The sequence below is a fragment of the Urocitellus parryii genome, chromosome 1 (assembly GCF_045843805.1).
Source record: "Urocitellus parryii isolate mUroPar1 chromosome 1, mUroPar1.hap1, whole genome shotgun sequence".
In the NCBI taxonomy this organism is placed as follows: domain Eukaryota; kingdom Metazoa; phylum Chordata; class Mammalia; order Rodentia; family Sciuridae; genus Urocitellus; species Urocitellus parryii.
Genome location: NC_135531.1, coordinates 141,781,123 through 141,801,583, shown reverse-complemented (window position 1 = coordinate 141,801,583; position 20,461 = coordinate 141,781,123). Strand labels below are relative to the sequence as shown.

Sequence of the window (20,461 nt, the reverse complement as noted above, 5' to 3'; positions counted from 1 at the left end):
AGTAACAGGCAGAGACTGAGGCCCAGAGAGTATGGACTGATGGGCACATGGCTGGGGACTGGCATCGGTGCAGCTCCCTAGAACTGATCCCCAGATGGAACCTGTGGCACCTCATCTCAGCCCTTCTTCACTCTCCAGTCCAAGAAGAACTGCTCCAAAGACTAATTAGTCCAGGAAAACTTGAGCTGAAACCTGGTAGGTTAATTAAACTTCATGGCTGTGGTGGTGGGTAGGGATCAACCCGCCTTCCAGAACTGGATTCCCATCCCAGATTGGCCTTGTTCTCACTGTGGGACTGCAGGCAGGTTACTGCCCCTCTTTGAGATACAGGCCCCCTCTAATTAAATGGGCCATACAGGTTAACTCAGGACTGAACAGAGAAAATGCATAAAATACAGAGCATGGACCTTGCTCCCCATAGGTGTTCAGTGGGTTTGGCTCTTTGTTGTTAACGCCCTTTGTTATGGTGGCAAAGCATCCTAGATGGTGGAGACATTTTCAATCACTCAACAAAGGCGGCAGGACAGACGCTCCTAGGCAGTGGCTCTGGTGATGTGAGTGGAAAAAGAGGATGGAACAGTGAAGTGGGGGCAGAAGTCAGGGGGAGAAATGGTGGCAGAGAGAGGAAGTCAACAGGAGGTCCAGGCACCCATACTAACACACACACACACACACACACACACACACACACACACACACGTGCACATACGCTTATGCCCTCCACAGAGCCCGCCTGTCACCATCCTGCCCTCCGTACCTATGCGCTGGGCGTCCCTCCTGATGGCCTCTTTGTCGTGCCAGTCCTTCAGCTTCTGCCCATCTCCCGAGAAAACTGTCTTCTTTGGCCGATTGTGTGAGCCCTTAAAGAAAAAGGACAAAAACTGTAAAAAAGAAGAAAAGGGAAAGAAGGTCAATAACCTTAGTACACTACCTAAGGGAGAATTGGAACATCTGTCACCGTCTATTCTGCCTTCAGTCCATCCGGGTGAGGGCCTCCCGTGTGTCAGCGAGGTGTGCAGAGGCCAGAAAAATGACACAAGCTCACTGTACCCTTTGGGAACTCACAAGCCGGGAGGGAAGAGAAAAGACAGGCACATTCTTCTCACCCATGGGAGGAAGTGCTGGGTGCAGCGTTGCCCAACAGAAATAAGATGCAAGGCAGATGTGAAATTTGAAAATTTCTATTTTTTTCAGTTAAAAAAAAAAGAAAAACAAGTGAAGTTACTTTTAGTCGTATTTTTTATTTAACTCAATACAGTCTATCTCCAATATTATCATTTCATATGCAATCAAGGTAAAAATTAAAATATTTGACATTCTTTTCTGTTCTTTTGGCACCAAGTCCTTTATACTTGTGTTTGTCTCAGTTCAGGCTGTTTCCAGGGCTCTGCAGCCACGGGTGGTGAGTGGCCGTGTGTTGGACAGGGCAGGGACAGTGAACCTGAGGTGAGTGACTTGGAGGAGGCATTACCGGAGTTCACAACCCCCGGGGATAAAGGGAGACTGCTTCATGGACATGAGGCATTAGGTTGGGCCTCAGACAAGGAGAAATGAGAGGCCTTCAGCGTGAACAGATTCGAGACACAGGTGGGGAAGGGCAGATGGGCTTGGCCTGATGGGAAGGGCCCTGGGAGCAGAAGTGGTCCTTGGTCATCTCTACAATCCCCAAGGCTGAGCACCAAAGTGGCTGTGGACTTTGGCAAATGTGTGCAGACTGTGCGAACAATTGAGAAGCTGAAAGAAAGAAATATATGCAGCAGCCCAAGACAGCACCTTCAAGAGCTGGGCTGTGACTGCGTTTTATTAGTTCCAGGGAAGTAAGCCCACCCTGGTGGTCCCATAAGGCAATGGCTTTCCAAATTAAAGGAGGTTGCATTCCTGGGTCCCAGTGTTGTCCCATGCCAGCCACTAAATCCACAGGTGTGGTCCAGGCTCAGGCCTTTCCCTGTGCCCGAGTGTGGCCATTTGCAAATCTTCTATGTGCACGCAAATGACAATGGCTCTCCAGATCACCTTGCCCATTAAATCCCTGCAGGCTTATTTTGCCACGGTGGGCAGAATCCAATAGTCCTGTTTCCTATATAATTAACTACAAGGGCCCCGAATGTGAGGTGGACTGGAACATTAGTGCTAACGCGAAGCCTCCTGGATAAAACCGTACCCATGCCTATTTATTAAGTGTCTGGCTCACCCCTGGGTTAGCAGACTTTCCACAGCATGCCCTTCCTCACGACAGGTCTGGTGATGACAAGGATCCTTCACATTCTCTCCTGTAAACCTCTCTGAATTGCAAGAAGATAATTCTGAAAGTTGGAATACGAGATGTCTTGGTTGGAGGGAGAAGGAAAACTATAAATACAAAGGCCACACGCCTGCAACCAGGCCGAAGGGCTCTTAGAAATCACAGAAGCTGAGCTGGAAGGCCCTTAAGGGACCCTCTAATCAGCTGAGTGAGTTTCAACCGAGTTGAGCTACAGTTCTGCAGGAGGCGCCTCGGGCTCCGAGCTGGGAAGGGTAGGATCAGTGTTCATGTGCTGCGGATCCTGTGGGACTTCATTTGAAATAGTTCTGCTAAAAACCAATAGGTGACCAGCAAACAAACAAATGAATACATTTGGAAACAGATCCAACCCTGCTTCCCTGTGCCACAGATGGAGAAATCTGTTTTGGTTTGATCTTTTACGTTTGAGCTTAGAAAACAGGAAGATTTCATGTTGCTTTAGCAAGATGTTGGATTCTTTTGAAAACCCACGATCATGTCAATGCTTGGCCTGAGTTTCCTACACCTCATGGTTGGGCTGTGTGAGGGTTCACTTGTTTGAGTGCGGTTTGTCTTTCCAGTTTGCCAAAGTCCCCTTCATTCCTGGTTGAATCCCTCTAGTCTGTGTTCCCTGCAGGGCCCCAGTGAGTCTGCAACATGCTGGGAAGGATAGTAACGTATCCTGGACGGGGAAGATTAGAAACTGCACTGTTTGAGGATGAGATGTGACGCTCAAGAGAACATCTCAAGAGGTCTTGAGGCTGGAGTGAGCGCCCATGGTAGAAGCTACTGACTGGGGGTGTGTGGGGGTAAGCCTATGATAGAGAAGAAATTCTAAAAGCTGGATCAGTGCTGGAATCAAACAGGACCACTTAGAAGAAGATGTTAGAGGAGTCCAGGGATAGGAAACTTGATGGTTTAACAAGATGCAGAGGATAAGTCAAGTGCTGGGTTACGGCTAGTGGGTAGCCTGATATTCTACATTTCTCCCCTCCCCCACCACTCCCTCCCCACTTTTTTTTTGTTCCAGGGATTGAACCCAGGGAGGCTCTACCACTGAGCCACATTCCAAGATCTTTTTTTTTTTTTTTTTTTTGAGACAGGGTCTCACTAAGTTGTTTAGGGCCTCGTTGAATTACTGAGGCTGGCTTTGAAATTGCAATCCTCCTGTCTCAGCCTCCAAAACTTGTTGGGTTTATAGTCATGCACCACTGTAGCCGGCTGAGATCATGCCTTTCTAACAAGCTCCCAGGTGATGCTGTCCACAAAAGACACTTTGAGTAGCAAGGGTCAGGCAACCTTTAAAGGACATCTCAAGTGTCTAAGATTCTGTGAAGGACATGTTTTTTTTTTTTTTTTTTTCCCACCTGTTTGTGGAAGTCTTCTGATGCTACCAAGATTAGGATACAGGGAAGACTCTTGACTTCACAGATTCAATCTTTGAATCTTGTCCCTAAAATAAAACAGTGGACTGCTGAACCGATTGTGCTGATTTCAGGTTCCAAATCCTGGGAGGTTCCCACCAGTATCCACTGCTTTTGCCTTAAGGATGTGAATCGTATCTTCCTACCCTTACCCTCCCGTCCTCCCAGGATCTGCAGAGATGTCCTGTGGGGTTTGAGGTGGTCTAATTTGTCCTTACATCTTCCCTAAGCCAAGGGAATTTCTGAGCATGCTGCCAGGGAGTTCTGAAGGTCTCCCACGCAGCTTCTGGTTCTCAAACACCCCAGCTAAGTAGCTGCTCAGAGACCTTCAGTATGGGCAGGAACAATTAAAGTCCAACCAGCCAAGTTATCCAAGCAAGGCCACATGAGCAGGCAAGAGAATAAGGGCCATGTCCTTGGATTCCCAGGCCAGTTTTTAGGGAAAGAGCCCTGGCAGAGTGACTTTGCCTAAGCTCCTGAATCATAGGTACCCCAATTTCCCCGCCTGGAAAGTGGAGATGGTGCTAGTTTCCCAAAGTACCTTGGCATGAATGGAGAATCAACACACAGACTGTGGATAGTCACTCCTTTAGGATTTTAAGAATCTACTATAAATTGTCATCTTCTCACCAAATCACCTTGATGCAGGGCTCAGGATTTACTATATAGGTTAAAAGCTTTTCAATACCAAAGGCCTTTGGAAGGGTGAAAAATCAGCCTTGATGCTAATATCAGAGCTCAAGGGCCCTTAGAATCCTACCTTCAGACCTGGGCCTTGATTACAGATGTAAATTCTTGGACACCATCTTCAACCTGCTAAGTGCAAGTACTTGTGGACAGGAGCCCAGAAAACTAAGTTGTTTTTTTTGTTTGTTTGTTTTGTTTTTGTTTATTTGAACAAACAGGATTCTGATTCATAGTAAAGTTGGAAAACCACTTGTCTAAACCCAGCTGCCTCAGTTTACAAATATTAAATCTGAGACTAACCAAGTAGAACAGGTTTGCCCTAAGTCTGCTAGTTTATCAGCCCCAAAGACCAAACCGAATCTGTTCACTTTCTGGGATAGGCTGAGAACTTTCTGAAGGTAGGGAATATTTATTCAAGTTGGTAAGTGTATGTTCCTAGGCCAATACCTGGCTCATTTTGGGGTCTGGAGAGATAATGGCTGAGGATGTCTGGCTGGATGACAGAGGCAGGTGAGAAAGGAAGTCAAGTTGAATGACTCAGTTTTCTGGTTCTAGAATCTAAGTTTTGCTTCTTGGGCAGCTGGACCCCAGTTTCTTTGGTTGATAAATAGTGAAAACTAATTAACACTATCTTCTCTGGGGATGTTGGGGATTAACTGAACTAATCTATCCAAAGTATTTAGCTTAGTATCTGGGACAAAGTTAGGTCCTCTCAGTAAGAGGAGCTATTATTTATACATTGATTTTTGAGAAAGTTTATAAAACAAGATATGTTCTAGTGTGTGCAATGGCTAAGTTTGGGGGAATGGGAGAAGGAATGGGAATCTAATAATAACTGTGCGTCCTGCAGAGGCAACCTATTTAACACCTGATCCAATTCAACTGGCTCCTGCTGATAACAGGATTTAGAGAGTTTCCTCATTAACAGGATGTCATATGCCCATGTGGAGACTTAGTGTTCTTTAAGGACATAAAAAGTTCTTAGTTATAGTGGCATCCCACAATAGAAACAAATGCCACAGACCTTTAACAATGGGAACCGAGTGAACAATGCTTCTTAAAAGACGGCGATCCTTAACCAACGGCAAGAGCCAACCACTACCTATGAGAGCAGGTCTGGATTTTCAGTCCAGAGGTCCTCTCAAGTTTCTTTAGTTCTGTACACTCAAAGATTTGTCTCTGAAAGCTGTGGTTATTTGCTTTCCTTTGCAACCATCTTTTGCTGGATCTCTTCTCCCTGGGTTTCCAGAATGTCCGTTGGCTGCAGCAGGCAAAGGGGCGGGGAAGGAGCATGGCAAGAGAAGTGAGTTTGTGGAGGAGGCTGGCAGAATGAATGTGGAAATCACATTAAACCATAAATTGGAAATGGATTCTGACTGGCTGCTCTGTATAGCTGCTCACAAATCTGTGGGCTTTTGACTTCACATTCCACTAAAAGAATCAATTAGAGTTCAAACAGCCACACACTCGCACACACAAACGGAATTTTAATCTTTGTTTAATCACTATTTAGTGTGCCTGGCACCCTTTGGAGAGAGGAAAGAATGGTGGTGGAACAAGCCAACTGTGTTCTGCTCAAGATTTGTTGACGTGCGTACTCCAGCCCCAAGACTGCAGACTTGGCAAAGCCCCTCTGCAAGGACACCCGCACCTCTGGGTGACCTGGAGGAGTCCTCGAAACAGGCAAGGGCTGGAAAGAAAACCAGGCAGGTCATGCGCTGCTGCAGGGTCCCAGGCTGTATTTGCTGCAGATTTTAGAATGGCTTGCCACCCCCATCCCTTCCTCTCAACTAACCCTACAAAGGTGCTGAAATGATTTGGTTTTGAGCTTTCAATGACTCTGTATAATTCCAAACATTTACTTATCTACTAAGTAGATTATTCTAATAACATCTGTCTCTCTCTGTCACACAGACATTCACAGTCACACCCTGCATACGTGTGACCACAGAGCAAGGCATCCTCTTCAGAGTGACCTCGTAGGTTACACTCCAAAGAGGACCAGGCAGAGCTTAATTCAGCCAAAAGCACAAAGTTACCTTAAGCAAAGGAGTATGCACAACTGGATAATTGCACTTTCTTCATGAGTTTGGGGACATAAGCTGGATTGTGTTCATTTATTCATTTAACAAGTGATTTTTGAGGGCCTACCATGTCCACAGAACTCTGGGAGAAATAGAGATAAATAAGATAGGGCATGGTCTCAACAAATAATAGGGACATAAGTATATAAGAAAGAAAGACGTGCATACACACAATACTATCACATGGTGTCTTGAAATGTGTGTACAGAAAAATTCTAGATTGGGTAGAGAAAAGTGATAGGAGGGGAGGGGAGGGGAAGCGGGGATAGGAAGGGAAGCAGAATAAAATAGACACTAGTATTGCTGTATGTATATACATGACTGTATGACCAATGTGATTCTGCAACCTGTACACTCAGAAAAATGAGAAATTATACCCCATTTGATTCAAATGTATGATATGTCAAGATCATTGTATAGTCATGTGTAACTAATAAAAAATAAATAAATAAATAAAAAATTTATAGGTATTTACAAGAGTCACAAATTAAATTCCACCTGGGGTGAGCAAGGAAGAATTCCAGAAGTCTTTGAGAGGAGACTGAATGGATGGCGAGGGTCCTGGCTTATTGCAAGGGGGAATGGAATCCAAGCAGGGAAGGCAGGGGAGACTGGAGGGTAGAGAGCGAGGGACATGTTTCCTTAATGTCAAGGAGCCTGACTGGCTGGAGTGAGCCACAAGACCTGGAAGGAAGACTGACATCTGAGCTGCCTGGCGGGTGGGCGTCAGAAGGTCTTTGAGTAAGGAATAGGCTGGAGTAGAGCTTCAGTAAAGCAAGTCACCACCTATTCACTTTCAGTTAATCTCCGACTCCTCTTCCTGAGAGAGATACAGGGAGAAAGACAATTTTGTTTCATTAGGTGAAAATGTTTCCTCTTCTAAGGCTGAGGACTGCTCTTCTTCCAGGCCCCAAGAGTCAGACTCACAAGTCACTGACCTACACTCAGCCCCACCCAGCAGGCTGATTCTTGGAGAAAGCTTTTCTTTCACTTCAATCAGAACCAAGTTGCAAGAGAAAAATCATCAGATCTGAAGGGTACTGTGGGAACAGAAGGAGACACTACAACCCAGCCACCTTGAGACCAAGTCTGCGGTGCCTGCATCAGGCAAGTCCTGCTGTTCCAATCAGCAGTAGGGCCAGGTCAGTTTTCCTGATCCCAGTAACTCTGTTGTCTTAACACCTGGATGTTGACATCCCAAATCTGGATGGGGCTTCATTCCCCTGAGAGGGGAAGGTCACTCACAAATAGAAGCATTGTATAAAAGGATTGATTCCATGTTCCCAAAGGCAAAACCATCCCACCCATCCATTTCACCTCTTGTTTTATACAGTTGACTAGAAAAAAGTCATTTGCTACTTAAGGTGTGAAAGCCTATTAAAAGACTTTTTAAATAGCAGGAAGAAAAAAAAGTTAAGGTCCTTGGGAATGTCTATTACCTAAAGGGCAAATGAAACCTTCAGTAGCTTTGTCTTTCCAATGTGTAAGAGAGGTTGCAAAAATTTTTTCACAGGACTCAAACATTTTATCAAGGGGGGGGGGAACAAACCCTCCCTGACAAACTGGTAATGTCCATTTGTGTCTGTCACTCATCCATTCACCCTTCCACCCACCCACTTAAACATGTAGTGAGGAAAGCCCTGGGCAGCCTCTGTGCTGGGTGCTAGGCTACAGGGGTGAGCAAGACAGACAAGGGCTCAGGCTTATAGGAGTGTGTGGCAGGGGTAAGCATCGACTTTATCCAGAGCTAAAAATAAATTAAATTAGCTATAGTGGCAGGTGCATAAAAGAGACATATGTGGCACAAATTCCCTCTATATCTGATCAAATGAACAGCAATTTGTTCTAGTCAGCAACACTTCCCCAAGGAAACTGGATTCAGTAGAGAATATAGCTAATTTAATAGAGAATTTTCCAGACATAGGGAAAAAGCAAGGACACGCAAAGGCCCTGTGGTTGAGCAAACACTAAACAAGGGACCCAGAGAGAACAGCTTGTGTGGTACATAGAGGAGGAAGGGAAGTGTGGAGTGGATGGGAGGTGGGCAAGGATAAGGATAAAGATTTTCCCCATTTGGAAATACTGGTGTTTTCTATAAAGAGGTGGTAAGATCAGGTTGCATTGGAAAGCTCTCTGGCAGCAGACTAGAAAAGGAATTAGGAGGCCAGGAGGAAAGGTGGAGGCCAGGAAGGAGGTTGCAACAATAGCATGGGCAGAGATGGTTCTAGGTTGGACTAGGAAGGTTGTCCCATGTGTCCTGCCTGGGGCACCCTATGTCTAAGGGATGGGTGCACAGAGATGTTTGTTTTTGACAGGTTCATGAGGGCCCTGTAGGGCTGAGGCAAAAAAAAATAAATAAATAAAAAATAAAAAGGCAGCCTGAGAACGTGGACACCTGGGTGAGAAGACACCTGTAAGGCCCAATGCCCACTGTCACTCAGGAGTGGCTGGGCCAACTTGGGACCTGAGCCCAGCTGCTAGACTGATTGATGTCAGCTTCAATACATGTTACTCAACACTATCAAGAGGAGGCAAGGCAGGAAATCAGACCTCAGGAGATCAGATTGTGTCCATTCACCTTCAAGTTCAGTGACATGTGCCCTAAGGAGAGACAGGAGCGATGTTGGGGAGGTGGGTGAGCTTCCCCTCCGCTGCTCAGTGCCTGTGACCCTCCTGGCATCCCTGGAGGCCCGAGCTCCCGCCAGCCCCCTGCAGTGTGGGCACTCTGGGGCTGGGTGCGCCTGCTCCTGGAAGATAAGTATTCCATTACCTCAGAAGCACTGCGATCACTCCAACCAAACTAAAAGTGCTCAGTTTTCATGCTGGAGGAAAAATTGCCTGTATTGGGCTTTTGAGGGGTGGTTTGACTTTACAGTCCATGGGTGATTGTCCAGGGTGATCCTGATTCCATGTTCTTTTGCCTTAAGTGGTGAGTTTTTTACAGCCTAATGCAGGATAGGAGACTTGACTAAATTATTATTGTCATTACATCCACTTTGTAGATGACAAAACTGAGGCTTGGAGAAAAAATCAATAGGAAAGCGTTTTGCAGACTGCTGGCCATCACAGGAGTGTGATCCTCATGGCTGATGGTACCCACCACACACGACTGCCCACCCCTTCCCACATCTCAGTGTGGAAAAGTTCTGGGAGCACAGCTCAAGGCCTGCTTGCTGAAACGAAGAGGGCAATTCACACAGGGACTAGGAAAGCTGGGTCTAGTTGGTGCCAGGAAGCCTGCACAGTGCCCTTCTTGGAGTCCGATGAGCTGAGCGTGGCAGGGCCACTGCATTGCTCAGTAGAGCAGCTGTGGATGGGTAAAGAGAAAAGCAGGCAAAACTGGTGAGCTTGATAAAAGACAAGTTCCAGGCTCTCAGGGACAGAGAAGAACTATGAACCTATCCTATTAGTCTCCTGGCTCGGGACCTAGGGCTGGGCCACCAAGTAACAGTCATTTCCCTGTTAATCATCATCATCATCATCATCACATCCCTGGTATGAGTCAGCTTTCCATCATTATCACAGAATACCCGAGATAATCTACCTGTAAGAATGAAAGATTTACTTTGACTCTGGGTTTCAGAGTTTTCTGATGAGGGTCAGAAAACTAGACCTCGTGGCTTCAGGCCTTAAGTGGCATAGTACATCATGGAGAGAGTGCATGGCAGAGAATGCATGCTCATGGTGGCCAGGAAGAAGAGAGAGAGAGAGGGAGGAGGAGCTGGATTCTCAATATCTCCTTCAAGGGCACATCCCTAATGACCTAACTTCTCCCACTAAGCTCCACCTCCTAAAGAATATACCACCTCCTAAAAGTGACACAGGCTGACAACCAGTCCTTTAACAGTTAGGCCTTGGGAGACACTTAAGATCCAAACCATAGCACCCCTACATCCTGAAGACAGCATGAGAACTTGCTTTGGAGCCATAAACTTATGTCATGGTCACAGCTCACTAGCTCTGTGACTTTGAGCAAGTCATCCTATTTTCCCAAGCCTGGGTTCCCCAACTGTGAAATAGGAGAAATTAATAAAATCTAACATAAAGTTTATTGTGAGGCTTGAATAAGATACAACAAGTATAGCTCTTAGCAGTGTCTGGCATCTAACAGGCACTAAAATCTGTAGCTACCACTGTTCAATATTAGTTGGATGCTACCTTACAATTTAGAAAGCATTTTTCCCATTCCATGTTTCTTCATCACAGTCACACTTGGATGAAGACAGACATTACCAATTTATCATAATGTCCTTCCCTGTGGATCCCAGACTCTGAGAATCTCAACACCATGCTCCGTATGGCCCTCAGCATTCAGCTAGCACTGGCCAGGGAGTAGGACCCCAAAAATGTGCTTGCCATTAGCTGGAAGAGTGAATTCTCCAGGGTCCCTGGTCAAGACTGACCCATTGCTTGAATTCTGCAATCTTAGATCTTCAGGTCATTGTTTGCTTAATGCTTGTGAAGGTATCTCAGGACAGTGGAACAGTAAGAGGTGGGGAAGGGAATGTAACCTGTGGTCCCTCCTCTGGTCTGTCCTCCCCTTGCCCATGAATACTGGGCCCTCCCTTGTTCCGTGCCTCAGAGGGTCTCACAATCCAGCTAAGAAGTGGGAGCTGAGATGCCCTCTCCATGGATGGTTCACTGAGACCAAAAAATACTATCTCAGTGAGTTTCTATCTGGGTCATGAGGAAGATGTCTGCCTGGATGGTCCCTTCCATCTTGCATCTTGGTCTCCTCCATCTGCCATGCTGGAATTCTGGACTCTTCTCCTCATCTCTATTGCCTTGGGGTGGAGGCCCCAAGGGCTCTGAACCTCTCTGGCAGTACCCACTTCCTCATCTTGCCCTGGCATCCTTGTTCTTTCATAAAGATCCCTTAGACATAGGGTGCCCCAGGCAGGGACACATGGGATAGTGCTGTGACCATACTGCTGTGACTCCAGGCACTCCTGAGGGGTGCATCCAACTACCAAGGTGAGCTTCTCTGGCCCCCTCACTAGACCACAGCCCAGATGGGTGCCCTTATAGAATCCTGGCTTCACATTCATTTGGGTGATCATGTGATTACTATCTGTCTCTCCCCAAATTGTGAGCCCCATGAAGGTAGGAGATGTCAATTTCTGCTGAATGAATGAATGGGTGGAAACACCTTTTGTTTTATCTTTCCTAGATGAAGAGAAGGTCACCCAGGGATTAGACGTGCCTAATATAGTCACAAGGATTTAATACCATGGAGGGGTTCTGAGGATTATCTTTATCCAATGATTAAATGGCTTCAAGTCAATTTAATGAGCTGCAGAAATCTAAAGAGAGCTGGCTCACCTGATTCTAAAATGATTTCTAAAAGATGCAACAGACTCTGAACTCTTGCGCCTTCTTCGTTCTTTCATTTTCAAATTGTTTCCTGTCTTGATTTCTATCCTGAAGGCTTGTGGCAGAAATTGTTGTATATCCCTCAGGAGCTGCTCTCCTTTTCTTTCATGGTAATAGAATTTTAGTTGGGAATATGACTACACAGTATCAGCGGCTATTCCCCCGACATCCCTGCAGCTCCATGTGACCTGGTGAAGCTCTGTCTGGTGAGATGTGAGTGGAGGTGCTGTGAAGAAGCTTTAGGAAACCTTCCCGGAGAAATGGCTATTATGCACCTTGGCCCCTTGTTTCCATTCTTCCTTCTAACTTTTTATTTTTTTAATATTTATTGTTTAGTTTTTGGCAGACACAACATCTTTGTTGGTATGTGGTGCTGAGGATCGAACCTGGGCCGCAGGCATGCCAGGCGAGCCCGCTACCGCTTGAGCCACATTCCCAGCCCTTTTTTTAAAAATTTTTTAAAAAATAGATGACAGCAGAATGCATTACAATTCTTATTACACATATATACCACAATTTTTCATATATCTGGTTGTATATAAAGTAGGTTGACACCCAGTTTGTGTCTTCATACATGTATGTTGGATAATGATGTCCATCACATTCTACCATCTTTGCTAATCCCCTGCCCCCTCTCTTTCCCTCCCACCCCCTTCCCCATCCAGAATTCATCTATTCGTCCCATGCTCCCCATCCCAACCCCACTATGAGTCAGACTTCTTATATCAGAGAAAACATTCAGCATTTGGTTTTGGGGGATTGGCTAACTTCACTTAGCATTATCTTCTCCAGTGTCATCCATTTACCTGCAAATGCCATGATTTTATTCTCTATTATTGATGAGTAAAATTCCATTGTGTATATATGCCACATTTTTTATCCATTCATCTACTGAAGGGCATCTAGGTTGGTTCCACAGTTTAGCTATTATGAATTGTGCTTCTATAAACATTGATGTGGCTGTGTCTCTGTAGTATGCTGTGTTTAAGTCCATTGGGTATAGTCCGAGGAGAGGGATAGCTGGGTCAAATGGTGGTTCCATTCCCAGATCTCCAAGGAATCTCCATACTGCTTTCCATATTGACGGCACCCATTTGCAGTCCCACCAGCAGTGTATGAGTGTACCTTTTTCCCCACATCCTCGCCAACACTTATTGTTATTTGTCTACATAATGGCTTCCTTCTATCTTTATGCCTAGAATGCAAATGCAACCATAATGGACCAGAAGGTAGGAATCCATGCCTTAGGGATGGCAAAGACATTTGCAGGAAGGAGTGTGAGAACCTGTCGGAGCAGGACTGTCCTGCCAGCTATGGGCTAAAAACCCCCCCAATTTTAAGTGAAAGAAAAATACACTTTTATCTTGTTTGATCCATTCCCATCTATCCTTAACTGTAAAAAAGCTTCTTCTCTCAAGGCTTGAAAGACTGAAAAGCAACTTGGTGGGGTGGAGAGGACTCTGATGAAGACCCCAGAAGACCCAGGTTTCTGACTCCTGCTCTCCATTGATTAACAGTAACACCTTAGGCAGATCCTCTTGCCTTTTCAGGTCTCCATTCTTAAGCTACAGAATGGAGATCAAAATAATATCTAATCACAACACGACTGTCATAAAAAATACTAAGGGATCTACAAAAAAACAAAAACAAAACAAAACTATTAGAACTAGTGAGTTTAGTAACACCACAGGAAACACGGTTGATAAACAAAAACCAATTTGATTTCAAAATACTAGGAATGGAACATTGGAAACTGAAATAAAAAAACACCATTTACAATGGTGTCAAAATACTCAACACTTAAGGTAAATTAAAATGTGTGCATGTGTGTGTGTATTTATGTATTATTATACATTGAAAATCACAAACACTGCTAAAGAAATCAGAGCATTAAATCACTGGGGAGATATATCATGTTAATGAGTCTGAAGACTCAATATTGTTAAGATGTCAGTCCTTGAACATTGATCTATAGACTCAATGCTCTGTTTTCGGACATTGACATGCAACCTAGAAGAATAGTCAAAACCACCACACACAAAAGCAAAAGAGGAACCAAATTGGAGAACATACATGTACTAATTTTAAGGCTTGCTCTAAGGCTACAGTGACCAAGGGGATGTGGTACTTGAGTGAGGACAGACAAGTGATCAATGGAGCAGAGTGGAGAGTCCAAATACATATATAGTCCATCGATTTTGAACAAAGGTATAAAGGAAATTTACTGGGTAAAGAATAATCTTTTCAACAAATGATGCTGGAACAATTATATATCTATATGATAGAAAGTAAACCTTAATCCTTACCTCACACCATACACAAACATCATTTTGAAATGGATCACAGACCTAAATGTAAGAGCCCAAACTATAAAACTCATTGAGGGAAATATGTGACAAAATCTTAACGGTTTGGTTTAGGCAAAAGTTTCTTAAATATGATAAAATAACATAAATTGTAAGTTGGAATTCATCACAGTTAAAAGCTTTTGTTCTTCAAGGGACAAGCCTTGTCTGGGAGGATATATATGCAAAGCGTGCATTTGATGAAAGACATATTCAGAATGCAAAAAGAACTTTGCAACTCAACATTATTAGTCATTAGGAAAATGCAAATCAAAACTACCAAGAAATATCACTTTATACTTACTGGGATAGCTATAATTTAAAAAATGGGAAATAACATGTATTGGCAAGGATGTAGGTAGAAAAATTGCAAACTTTATACATTGTTGGTGAGAAAGCAAAATGGTTTCCAACTGCTGTGGAAAACTTTGGGGTTCTCAAAGAAAACACAGAATTACCATGTGACCACAGCAATTCTATTCTTAGATAAATAAAAAAAGTATTGAAAGCAGGGACTCAAACAGACTTTTGTAGTCCAATGTTCATAGCAGCATTATTCAAGGCAGGCAAAAGGTGGAAACGACTCAAGCGTCATCAACAGATGAAAATGTAAACAAGATGTGGCACATACACACAATGGAATATTATTCAGCCACACAAGGAATGGGATTTTGATATGTGCTGCAGCACGGTTGGACCTTGAAAACATTATGCTTAGTGAAATAAGCCAGATGCAGAAGGTCACATATTAAATGAGTCCACTTATGTGAAGTACCTGGGATAAGCAAATTCAGAGGCAGAAGGTAGAACAGAGGTTACCATGCAGTAAGGGGAGGAGAGAAGGGGGAATTCTTGTTTGATGGAAATTATTACTGTTGGGAATGAAATAAAAACAAAATGGAGGGTACAGTCAGTGGTAATGGCTGCACAACATTGTGAATGTCCTTAAAGACAGGAGCTATACACTTACAAATGGTTAAAATAAGGGTTATATATTTTGTATTGCCTCTCTCTCTCTCTCTCTCTCTCTCTCTCACTCACACACACACACACACACACACACACACACACCCCAGAATAACCAAAGTTACACTTCCCTCCTTTTCCCCAGTAAAAAAGCTAATTCTTCCCATTTTCAACCCTTATATATTCTAGTGTCCTAGTGATTCACAATGTATATTAGCATATTAATGGTTCTTTGAAGTCCCACAGTAAAGACAGCTGTTTAATTTTGTTGAATCTAACATTTCACAAATTTATTTCATTAGAAGTGCCCTGTTATGGTTTAGATATGAAGTGTCTTCCAGAAGTTTTGTGTGAGAAAAGGTAAGAGAGGTGAAAGAACTAGATTATGAGAGTTGTAATCTAATCAGTGGATGAATCCACTGAGATGGATTAACTGGGTGGTAGCAAGAGGGTATGGTTGGAGGAGATAGGTCACTGGGGTGTGCTTTTGGGATTTAAATTTTGTTCCTGGAGATCAGAGTTCTCTCTGCTTCCTGGTTGCCTGGTCCTGAGCAGCTCTGCTCTACCACACCCTTCTGCCATGATGTTCTGACTCACCTGGAGCCCTGAGCTATGGGATCAGCCAACCATGGACTGAACCTCTGAAAACATGAGTCAAAATAAACATTTCCTTGTCAGGTCTTTGTGTTGAGAGCCACAGCCAAAGGGGCCCCAGAAAACTTCCAGCTGCCAGCAAACTCCCAGCTGCCGGCTGATGATTGGCTCACAGTGGCCCCAGCAACATCTAGCTGATTGGCTCCTCTGTGGTGATGTTCATTGGGCTGTTTCCCTGCCCTTCAGACTGCCAGCTGATGATTGGCTCACAGCGGCCCCAGCAACATCTAGCTGATTGGCTCCTCTGCGGTCATGTTCATTGGGCTGTTTCCCTGCCCTTCAGACTACGGAACTGCTCATTGGGGGACTTCTTTGGCTCCGCCCACGCGACCTAGCCAATCGGCCTCAAGAGCAGGAGGATTGGGGGAGGTGGTTGTTGGTGTGTGGAGAGGCTTGTGGAAGCCGGTGGTGGCAGTTGGGCTCTGAGGGTTTTTCCTGAGGAGCTGTTTTGTTTGGCGTTTGTAGTTTTAAAAATAAAGTTTGTTTCTTTTGACAAGTGGCTCCTGAATTGTGCCCAGCCAGACTGCGGCATTTGGTGGCTCGCACGGGGAGCGACTGAGGGTAAGTAAACTGCTCGCCCCTGAGGGCAGGGCGAGAGGATGGGTAGCCATTCTAAGTTTACTCTTTTGTTTTGCTTCATTTTTGTTTTAAGTTGCCTATCCCTGGAGATGAGTGAGACGGAAGAAAAACCGCTCACATTTGAGGAAAAACTATTTGCGTTTGAGGAACAGATAGGGAGAAAGGAAGGATGGACATTTCAGTCCCTGGAGATGAGTGAGACGGAAGAAAAACCGCTCACATCTGAGGAAAAACTATTTACGTCTGAGGAACAGATAGGGAGAAAGGACGGATGCACATGTCAGGAGGATAGAAAGGCTATAATGAAATTTTGTTGTTCCATTTTTATTGGATTCTGTCTCGGTTTGGTTTGGTGTTATCTTGCTGGGTTGTATTATAGTAGAAATACGGGATCAGCAATTAGTAAAAAACAAACCGAAAGAGTGTTAAGTAAATTGTTAGACGAAGGAGGCATCCCAGTAAAATCAAGAGCAGTCAGGGCATACGTTGATACAATACAAAAATACAGCCCATGGCTTTTTAAGGAGGAGTTGTTAGATATATCACAATGGAACCATCATGGTGAAGATTTAAAAAGAATAGAAAACAACAACCCAGGGACTCTGCCAGTTGGCACATTGACATTGTGGGCGAACGTATCTGGTTTGCTTAGTCCAAAGCCTTCAGATCAGACAAAGGTAGAGGAAGGAGAAGACATATTGATTCAAGTAAAAGAGGTCTCTCAGGTTAGTCAGAATGAGGAAAAGATTCAAGTACAAGAGAAGGTCTTTCAAGCTAGTGAGACAGAGGAAGGAAGTTTAGAGCAGAAAAAGCCATCAGGGGAAAAGTTACAACAGGAGACTGCTAATAACACCTTTCTATCAGAGAGCGAAAGTCTCCAACCAACAGCACCACCTCTACAGGAGACTGCTACTAACAGCATTCTATCACCAGAGGGCATAAGGGTCCAATCAACAGCACCACCTCCATATGCTAAGAGACTCCCAACCCCCGCAGTTGATAGTTGGGATCCTGAGACAGGATCTCAAGTATGCCCTGTATTTGAGGTAGGAGGGCAGCGAATTCACCAGGGTTTATTTTACAAAACAGTGAAGGAGCTAAAAGAGGCTGTAACAACCTATGGTCCTCAAGCACCCTTCACTGTAAGCTTGATCGAATCCATTACCAACTTAAACATGACGCCAGCAGATTGGGCTAATATGTGTAAAGCTGTGCTAACTGGAGGACAATACCTGTTATGGAAGGTTGCTAATGAGGAATTTTGCAAGGAGACAGCTATGGGAAATGCAGCAGCTGGTTATCCTCAGAGAAATCTAGATATGTTGTTAGGAAAGGGACCTTATGAGGATCGGCAGCAACAACTTGCATATGATCCTGGTGTATACGCACAAATTGCTATAGATGCACTTAAGGCATGGAAGACTTTACAAGGACATGGAGGTTTACAAGGTCAATTATCTAAGATAATACAAGGAGCTAATGAACCTTATGCTGAATTTGTAGATAGGCTTATTCAAACAGCTACCAGAGTTTTTGGGAATACAGAACAAGCAATGCCATTAATAAAACAACTGGCTTATGACCAAGCGAATCGTTGGTGCAGAGATATCATTAGACCATGGAAACAGGAAGATTTAAACAAATATATTAAATTGTGTAGAGACATTAATGAACAAGAGCAAGTCATGGCAGCTGCAGTAAAACAGGCTTTAGATGCCAGAGACATTAATGAACAAGGGCAAATTGTGGCAGCTGCAGTAAAACAGGCTTTAGATGCCAGAGACATTAATGAACAAGGGCAAATTGTGGCAGCTGCAGTAAAACAGGCTTTAGATGCCGGGCTAAGAACATGCTACAATTGTCAACAAGCAGGACATTTTAAAAGGAATTGCCCCATAGGAGGAGGGTTTAACAATACTAGGTATCAAAGGAATAGAATACCGGGTATTTGCCCACGATGCCGTAGAGGGAGACATTGGGCTAATGAATGCCGTTCTCAAACCACCATAGAGGGTACTCCATTATCAAAAAACGAACAAGGACAAGGTTTTTATCCACAATATCGTGGACAAAGGCATCGGGCTCCGTTGCCAAAAAACGGACAGGGGGCCCCAATGCTCCGGGGCCCCAAACCACAAATATACGGAGCTCTGGAGGAACCCAGCAACCCCAGCAACCCCATCAGGGTAGTGCCCAGGGCATCAGATCCCTCGTCAGACAGACTAGAGGGAGCGCAGGGTTGGACATCTGCGCCTCCGTCAAATCAGTACTAACTCCAGAGATGGGAGTTCAAATCATTCCCACAGGGGTGAAAGGACCTCTTCCCAAAGGAACAGTAGGCTTATTATTGGGACGCAGCTCTTCTACTCTAAAAGGACTTTTGATAAGTCCTGGAGTAATTGATCCCGATTATGAAGGTGAAATAAAAATTATAGCCAGTTCTCCAAAGGGTATATCAGTAATTTCACCAGGAGATAGAATAGCACAGTTACTAATAATACCATGCCTACATGATAAATTTTCCAGTCATGCTGTAGAAAGAGGTTCCAAGGGATTAGGCTCCACAGGTGTAGATTGGGCTATGCTTTCTTTAAATTTAGATTCTCGCCCCATGCTAAAACTAAATATTCAAGGACATGAATTTAATGGGTTACTGGATACAGGTGCAGACCTTAGCATTATCTCTCGTCAAGAATGGCCAAAACATTGGCCATTACAACAAGCCACTCAAACGCTTCGAGGCCTAGGAGTGGCGAATAATCCCGATAAAAGTGCAATGGTATTAGATTGGAAGGATCCTGAAGGATGTGAAGGAACTATACAGCCATATGTATTGGATCATCTTCCTGTAAATTTATGGGGACGAGATGTCTTAGATCAATTAGGTTTAACATTAACAAATAATATCAATCAAAATGCACCCACTATTATGGCTAGACAAGGTTTTAGGAAAGGAAAAAGATTAGAAAAACAAGAACAAGGTATAGCAGCACCAATACAAATAAATCAAGGAACAGACAGACATGGGTTGGATTTTCACAAAGGGCCACTGAGACAATAAAAATTACCTGGAAATCAGAAAGACCAGTATGGGTCCCTCAGTGGCCCTTGACTAAAGAAAAGATACAAGTAGCCCATGATCTGGTCAAACAACAATTAGTGGAAGGACATATACAACCTTCTGTATCTCCCCATAATACTCCCATTTTTGTCATCAAAAAGAAATCTGGTAAATGGAGATTATTGCAAGATTTAAGAGCCATTAATAATGAAATGGTCATTATGGGACCTGCTCAATCGGGGATTCCTCAGTTGTCTGCTTTGCCAAAAACTTGGTATGTTTTAGTTATAGATATTAAAGATTGTTTTTTTTCAATTCCAATTCATCCTGAGGATAGTCCACGTTTTGCATTTACTATCCCTGCACTGAATCATGAAGGTCCTGATCAGAGATATGAATGGAAAGTACTCCCTCAAGGGATGGCTAATAGCCCAACTATGTGTCAAATTTATGTTAACAAAGTAATCCAGCCACTTAGAAATCAAAATCCTGAGCTACAAATATTTCACTATATGGATGACATATTATTAGCACACAAAGCTAAAAACACATTGCTAGAATGTTATGCCACACTTACAAACTTATTAAAAAATTATAATCTAGAGATAGCAATAGATAAAGTACAATTAAATTTTCCAATTAATTATTTGGGAGTTCTATTATCCTCAACCATGGTCCGTCCACCAAAAATTCAAATACGAGTAGATCAACTCAAATCACTTAATGACTTTCAAAAGTTATTAGGAGACATAAATTGGATAAGGCCTTATCTAGGTATTCCAACAGGAGAATTGGGACCTTTATTTGATATCCTAAAAGGTCCATCAGATCCAAATTCACCCCGAATGTTGACGCCTGAAGCAAGAAAGGCATTAAAAATCATTGAAACATATATGGAAAATATGCATTTGGATAGAATTGATATAAGTTTGCCTTTATTATTTATTGTACTATCAACAAAAAATATTCCTACAGGAGTATTTTGGCAAGAAGGTCCATTATTATGGATACATTTATCTTATTCTCCT

General features: G+C 43.7%; 1 protein-coding gene across 2 annotated transcripts in view; it reads right to left on the bottom strand.

Moving 5' to 3' along the window:
• The window catches only part of Galnt10 (polypeptide N-acetylgalactosaminyltransferase 10), a 246,371-nt gene that overhangs the window by 131,685 nt on the left and 94,225 nt on the right, over positions 1-20,461 (bottom strand). Inside the window, exon 2 of one of the 2 annotated variants that reach the window (XM_077801874.1) lies at positions 758-881. In XM_077801874.1, the coding sequence (XP_077658000.1) occupies positions 758-881 (124 nt within the window). The remainder of the gene's footprint in view (positions 1-757; positions 882-20,461) is intronic. The other variant, XM_026388324.2, reaches the window with a different exon arrangement.